The 8,257-nt window shown below is 32.5% G+C and overlaps 1 protein-coding gene across 1 annotated transcript in view; it reads right to left on the reverse strand.

The window, feature by feature from the left end:
• The window catches only part of LOC106457192 (ankyrin repeat and MYND domain-containing protein 1-like), a 21,859-nt gene that overhangs the window by 3,355 nt on the left and 10,247 nt on the right, over positions 1-8,257 (reverse strand). The window contains exons 3-5 of the mRNA XM_013916585.1: positions 4,372-4,578; positions 3,924-4,037; positions 1,610-1,816 (exon numbers count right to left, since the gene is read on the reverse strand). Coding sequence (XP_013772039.1) covers positions 1,610-1,816; positions 3,924-4,037; positions 4,372-4,578 — 528 coding nt within the window. The remainder of the gene's footprint in view (positions 1-1,609; positions 1,817-3,923; positions 4,038-4,371; positions 4,579-8,257) is intronic.

Genomic DNA, 8,257 nt, shown 5'->3' on the forward strand with positions numbered 1-8,257 from the left:
GTCGAGCGCCTTATCCACCTGGCCATGCCGGGCACACCACTACACGAATATCAAGTCAAAACCAACAGCTAATACGGAGAAAAAGATTAATTAACTCATTCAGAAACATCGAAAAGAACCTGGAACAGAAATAACTAACAGTACACCACATCTCTGGAATGTCTGAAGTTTACGAACAAGGCTACCGTGTACGCCCTATAGTTAAATGCGGATACCTAGGAGGCTAGATATGTTGTAAATATATTATGACCATTAATCAGTAAAACTTCCCCAAATGTTAAGATCTCAGTCCACATTGTGGAGATTATGAAAGCTACTATGATAACCTCGCAAGAAACAATAATCAACTTGAAAGTATCCAGTCTATTCACTAACTTACCAGCCCTTTAAACTCTACGGCAGATACTAATCAACAACTTGAAGATGATAGAACCCTGAAGGAACGAATCCTAGTGGCAATCTCCACAATAATAGATCTCACAACTTTCTGTACCAATAAAACATACTTCAATATGATTATAAAAACTATCAACAACAAGAGCGTTTAGGGTCACCTCTAACAACATTAATTATACAGTTTATCAGAAAAATATATGTCAAAACGTTTTTCAGAAGCCACATCACACTCACAGTTAGTAAACACCAAACCACCTATGTCCAAATGGAAAGAAGAAAAAAACACCTTTTACAACATCTCTTGTAAATATGAACTACAGTAGAATGGGGAAAGAAAAAGAACGATAAAAGTAAAAAATTGATAGTCCATCATGTCAGAAAAGAAAACCATACAGTAAAATGAAATAATAGGAAAATAATGGGATATGAACCATACACGAGAAATATGAAGATAAAATAAGCAATCTACATCCTCCTAACTCATAATATATTCAATCAACCTGACATAAAAAGTCAGAAAAATCTGGATATCCCTATTGAAACATTTCAAACAGTTAGTATTCAAGTCCTACTGGAAACCACAAACGAGTTGATAGCACACTAGCCTTTCTTAGAAAGAGACTCAGGATTGAGTCCCTGCATCTAACATCACAAATATTCCTTCTCATGACTTCCCTCAAGACCCCAGCAAATCAGTTATTAAAAAGTAGAATATAATCTAATTAGCAATTTGTATATATTTAAGAAATAGGTATTTAATAATTTGACTTAAGTAATCGTATGATTACTAACCACGACAAAAGAGCATCAACGACATCCTTATTCGTCACACTAAAAGGCCTCGGGCCCATATTTACTAACAATTGTTTTGCAATTCTGTCGATGAAACAATATTAAACTGGTGTTAATAACCTACACCTAACAAACGTAATGTCCTGCTATATTTCTTGGGCCAAAATACATTTTATTATATTAATTGCTTGTTTTATTTCTTGACATAAATTTATAGCATAGTGAGATCTCAAATTTTAAATTCAATATCTGATGTGCACCAATAACAAAAAGATTACGTAATCTGAGGGTACACAAAAGCAAATAAATGCCCTGTTTCTCAGACAGTTGCTTTTATTTACACTTTATACCTATGTGCAATAACTAATCTACTTTTTTACTTATTCAAATACAAAGAGCAAACATTTAAGAAATGACTTACTGCCGAAAGAATAAGACCGGTAACTCCACTGTTATCCGCTATATCAACATCAATCGAGTTTTTAAGAAACAGTGATCTGACTCTATGTATATTGCCTTCAGATGCTGCAAGTAGGAAAGTTTTGCAACTGTTTTCTACCAGGCCTGGTTTACCGAAACCTCGTCGGCATCCTTTAAGAACCTGACTCACATTAAAGCCCACCAAATCCTGGAAACCGAAATGAAAAAAAAAAAGAAATAACTTATAATGTTTTCAAAAAATATTATCTTTCTTTACATTTTCAACAAATATTAACGTCAAGCATGATCTTTCACAAAAACTTTTGTATTTCATACTTCCTTTGCTTAAACAAAATTCTTTGTCAAGACTGACATGCGGCGGAGGATTGATGTTAGTTGTACACTGACTAGCCATATCATTAGGACCTCAGTTCATAACCAGTTAGACCATCTTTTGCTGAAAAAATAATTTGGACTGGGCATGGTATAACCTCCATAAAATGCTTAAATATGCATTGTTTTATTGCATCTCATTCGTTGAGAAGTATGGTCTTTAATTGGTTCTCAATGTTAGCAGAGGATTTAGCGAATGCGAGGCTTAAGCTCATCCCAAAGGCGCTCAATTAGGTTTAGACCCAGCGTCTATGCTATCCAATAAACATCATTTTACAGTCAGTTTTATTTTTAATTAAACCGACACCAAAGAAAACTTGGCTTAAATTATTCTGGGTTTGTATAATAGGCATTTATTAGGTGAACTATTATACTAAACCACCATACCATAGCATTAAAATACGAAAGTCAGATTATCATTTGTATTTTTCAGAGAATAAAAACAAGACTTTATCACAGAAAAAATTTACATAATTAACACAGCTGTATAACTGATTCGAGAATAAACCTATTGCAATTCGAAATATCAGAAACTTAGGTTGTTATTAAATTATATCTTCAATTTTATTAATTCGTTCACATTTAAAAATTGTATATTTTCATTATAATTAGTTTGCAAAAGTATTTTTCATCTACTAAAATTTATTTTTTGTAGTTACTGGAAATTTTTTGATCACTTGTACTCAAAATAATACGCAATGTTGGTTTAAAGTATCAAAAGAACTGCATATTAACACCCTTCAAGTGACTCAGTGGTAAGCTAGAAGGCGTATACGCAAACAAATTGGGGTTCGATACCCGTGGTGGGCACAGCGCAGACAGCCCATTATGTAGCTTTGTGTTTAACCACAAATAAAGCATGTGAACAGCCCCAAATATTTATGTTTCATCCATCAGAATTTTCTTCTTGTCTCATTAAAAATAACTGTTATATTTCAAAATTTTTGTAATTATACATCAAACTTTCTGTGAATTTAACACGCTCCAAACTAACGTTCTTAAAATTCTTAGAACTTCAAAAAGAAATATATACAAAAATGCTTTATCGTTTTCTCCCCCACAAAAAAAAAAAATTACAGCACATCCCTCCATCCTTTAGAGAATATGGTAGCATCTCGTTCTTCCAGAAATATTAAATGTTGCCCTCTGAAATACTGATTGTTTCTCAATCATTCAAGTTTTAAATATTTAACAAAATATAACAGATATGCCTGTATTAATCTACATGTGTTAAAATATAAAAATGTCAACAGTAGCAGTAATTTAAATGTACAAGAACCCAAAAATTTGATTGAGAGAATGAGTATGGTTTTTATATGTTTAAATGAAATTGTTTTGATTTATTTTTTTTTCGTATATAAGTACATATGTTTAATCTATCTACTGAGGCTACTAAGCATAAGTACCTATTATGTATTGCTTAAGAACACACGAACATTAAACATGTTTTTTGAGATGAAGTGAAAGGAAAATTTAGTTACGCGAAGTTTTTTTATAGTACTACATGGACTGATCACTTATTTGGGAATCCACCTAACGATCAGGTTGAGCCATCAGTGGCAATGCCCCCCAGTGGCACAGCGGCATGTCTGCGGACTTACAACGCTAGAAACAGGGTTTCGATACCCGTGGTGGGAATAGCACTGATAGCCTATTGTATAGCTTTGTGTGTAACTTCCAACAAACAAAGATAACCATCTTAGAGTAATTACCTCTTGCTCTTTTATATTAGATACAGTAGAGTTTCAAAGTAACGTTTTTTTTTTTACCTCAAATACTTCGTTTCGCAATATAAAACTATGGATAGCAACACAGTTTCGGCTTTCGTTAAATGCTGTTTCGATACCTTGACGATCTGTTTGAAGCTTGTATTTTCTGCCTAGAGGATGCGAATTATAAAATTTTTCTTCGTATACCTCTACCTCAGATGACAATGGTTGATTTTCATCTTGTGTCATAAGACTTAATTTCAAACAGTTAGGTATTTGCTTTTCACTAACATGAGAGTTGCCTCCTTCCCACAATAAGTCAATGCCCTGTGGAAAAATATGTAGTATTTACAATTATCGCATAGTCTGTTAACAGAAATGCAACCAAAGAAGATTCTCCTATAAATATGCAAAACAATACTAACAATAGCTTAAGGTATATAAACATAAATCTCAAGAAAACTAAACTTCTAGTATTAGCGATGTATGACAGTGGTTTTCATAAAATTTAATTAAATATTTTATTCTAGTATAAGTTAGGCTATCAAGGCTAAATGGTCAAATATCTTTTAATGCTTTTAGAAATAAAAATTCGTCAATTCTAATAAGTATATTTGGAGTGAATGTTTAGTGTTTTTCTTATGAACGTATATATGATTACTTTTGTAGGAGTTATTTGTAGTTTTTCCTTCTTTCTAAAATCGGAAATTCTCTGGGCAACTAGTAGCATCTCACGAACAAAGTCTTGATGTATTTCACACGAGCAGAGCCGATAGAGCTTGTTATATTTCCAGATTCCAACTTCTTGAAAGTGATCTGGATAGCTGAACACACCAGGTCCGTAGTACTCTCCATCTTTGAATAGCCCCTATGTTTAGAGAAATATGATTTTACGTTAACCTTAAGAAATTATCTAAGCTAATTTTGAATATCCTTTGTCATTTCATCACTATGAGAAATCACAGCTCATTGGAACCTAAACCATCAGAATCGAAGGCTTATAAACAACCTTTTTCTCCTAAATAATGATTAAACCTAAAATACAAAATAACATTTTTTCTGAAAGAAACTCATGTACAACTAGTCCAAAGATATAATATCATGTTCAATGGGCTATCTGTGCTCTGCCCACTACAGATATCGAAGCCTGGTTTCTAGCGCTGTACGCCCGCAGACATACCGCTGTGTCACTTGGGGGGGGGGGGCACCCATGTTTGGCTTTGAATCGATAAAAGCCAAACGTCCAGCTGATTTAGAATTGAAAAGATAATACATTTTTGGTATTTCCCCCTCTGATGTCTGTTGATGTAGAATAATCTTCAATATTAAATATATATGTTCTTAATAGTTAATAACCATTTATTTCATTAATACCCGTCTAGATGTAATGCACTATGATAAATATATTCACCTGCAATATTACGTATGTTGACCTATTTCTTCATTCACTGGTATTTAGGAATAACAATTTAATATTACAGTATCAGTGATATAGTATTCATTTACGCCAGAACCTCAGTGACCTAACTTAATGGCTACTGTTGATTACTTTAAGACACTTGTTTTTTGGTTACTGTGAAACACCAAGCTACACAATGGGGTATCTGTGTTGTGACCACCTTGGGTATCGAAACTCGATACTTAGCGTCATAAGCCCTCAGACTTTCCGTTGAGCCACTGGGGGAGGTGAGCTTTAATACACGGAAAAGTAGATCTACAAGATGCTATTCATAAAATTCTATGATATTCAGCATATTTGTTCTGGTGTAATTTTCTGATTGACAATTCTCGGGAAGGTTATAAGGTACAAAAATATATTTATTTCAGTGAAAAATGGAGTATTTAACCTTCATATCTTTAACCTAGTTTGGAAGAATTGAATGATAATGTTATAGCAAAACTTCTAACAAACTTGTCACTAACAAATCACTCCTAATATATTTCTAAGTAAAATCTAATGTAGACGGGATGCAAGCCCAAAACTCTGCTAGCCAACAGAAGGTTTGATCAATTAAGCTACAGATATAACTTCATTGGTTATTAAGATGGAATTTAACACGATCCTTGGGATATGCCAGTTAGCTTGTAAAACTCAAAATCTTTTTACTGCTCATATTTTGCTGCAAGTACCGATTTTATGTGGTTTAAATATAGAAATTTTAAAAATAGCACTCTCCTATGAACTTGGAATTTTTCTAAAAAAAAGAAAACTGAGATTAGGATAAATCTGAAGCTGCAACTCTGCTGAGTGGAGAGCTACTTTATCAAACTATGTAACCAGTCCTCGAACGTTTCAATTTACAATTTTATCTTAAATAGTTATTACGGATAGAATTTTTGGAAGGATTCTGGAGCTGTATGTAACTTATTTCATAGGCGGAATTACGAGGAGGCAAGGGGGAGCAATTGCCTCCTCGCGTTTGTTTTCCGTGGGATATAATATACACACAATAATTCAGCTTTGTCCCTCTCTAACCCGCCCACTACTTATTTCATTACTGAAGAAACAGGTAACTTATTTTGTGTTCTATTGGTAGTTATATGGGGCAAAGAAAAGGGGGATGACATCATATGTAATTAATATCCAAATATAAATACTATGCAAACAATAATTAATATTCATCTTTTTATATCAAATTAATGTTTTATTAATTATAGATTAATCAATTAGGTAATTGATATATAAATGATATGTAAATTGAAATAAATTAATTTATGCAAGTAATAATTAATATGCACAATTTAATATCTAATTAGTGTTTTATTAATTAAAGGTTAATTAATTCGATTATTATTATGCCTGTAATAATCAAATTTAATATTAAATTATTTTTTATAACTAATATGCAAGTTCTTGACGTCAGCGGACGTTTTTCGAAGAAATCAGACTGTTTTCGCTCAAAATCTAAGATGTCATTTTGTTATCTATTCTTCCTTCAGAACGTGGCTCCATCTATAGATATCTATCGAAGATATTATATTGCATTTTTTTTTTATTAATGTTCCATTTATTATGATTTATTTGTTAATGACTTCACAAATTTCAAAGATATTATTTTATATTAATTAATTGTTAATTAATATACAAACCCTTGTTTTTCCAAGAAATCAAACGGTTTTTGCTCAAACGTTTGGTTCAGGAAAAGGTTCCATGGAAGATATAATTTAGCGTTTTAATAATGTGACACTTATAATAAGTTGAAAATCAATACACATATGACAAATTATAACGTTAAAGTCAATGAGACTTAATTATATACAAAATTATACATATATTGTGATTGACCTATTTCATAGTTTTCATTTCAATAATTAATCTTTATACATTCTAGAAAGTTTTGATTAATGTTTTACAAATTAAAATGGTTATTTGAACGAGGTAACTGAAGTATCACACTTTTTCACTAACAATTTTCAGTTTTCTAATTACAGTTATTATATTTTTATCTTTTGTTGGTTGTAATATGACAATATAATTGTTTGTCACACTTTATTAAATAATTTATGAAAGTCATACATTATTATATATATATATTGTAGATATATTTTCATTGTACTTATTTTCTCTTATTTTTGTCTCTTTAGGTATTGTCGATCTGACGTCAACATACTTGACCGGTGCTGGCTACAGTTAATTTGAGGAGTTTCTCACCAATGATATTGACCCTTTCATATATTGGACCATTGCTTCTGTAAGCGTGGCCATATACAGAAGTAAATTTATACTACCGTGGTCTATAGCTCTTGTACCTAACAATACATCTAACAACCATAGTCAGATAATTATACTATGGTTAGACTACCTGCAGTAGTCAGAAGGGTTTAATATCTAACATGCCTTTAACGGTGGTGTACGTTACGATCCTGAAGCTCAGTGAGTGTAGGGGGTGGGGTATAAGGTCGTTTCGATCTAGGAACATGATTTTAAATGCATGAAATCCACTTATACCTGATACAAATTTAATTAATTTTCTTAAGGACCACACAGTAGTTCCTCTCCTAGATATACGGGACAGTCACTAGGGTAGGAGAGTCAATGCTACGGGACTTTTGTACGATGTGAAGGAGGGTAAACAGATCAAGTAGGATGACTTTATGGCTCTATATCCATGGACGAATAAGTACTGTGAGTATCAAGTTGGGTATCCCGTAACCATTACAACACATTTTTCAGATGTACATAATTAATTCAGTTTCATTAAGTGTAAAATCCTAGCCACGAGGAAACTCTGCCATTCTGTTTTACCTCTGAGAAATAACTGTAAATTAACTTCCCTCTCTGTAACACATGTATCGATTTAAGATTATTCTCCCCATGTCATCATACCGATGATGAGAGAGCGTTTATTGACACATGGGTTACTGAAGAGGTGAAAAAAATCAGTCTAGTGTGGCTATTATGTTATAAAAATATACGAAGTTTATCATTTCCTAGAAAGATCCACCCAACTTTTTAAAATCTGCATAGACACATTTCTGAAAATTAAACAGAAAAGTTCAGGGTGGCCCTCTCACGTGTTACGTCAGAGACAATACAGTATTGTTAC

Source organism: Limulus polyphemus, unplaced genomic scaffold (assembly GCF_000517525.1).
Source record: "Limulus polyphemus unplaced genomic scaffold, Limulus_polyphemus-2.1.2 Scaffold302, whole genome shotgun sequence".
In the NCBI taxonomy this organism is placed as follows: Eukaryota; Metazoa; Arthropoda; class Merostomata; order Xiphosura; family Limulidae; genus Limulus; species Limulus polyphemus.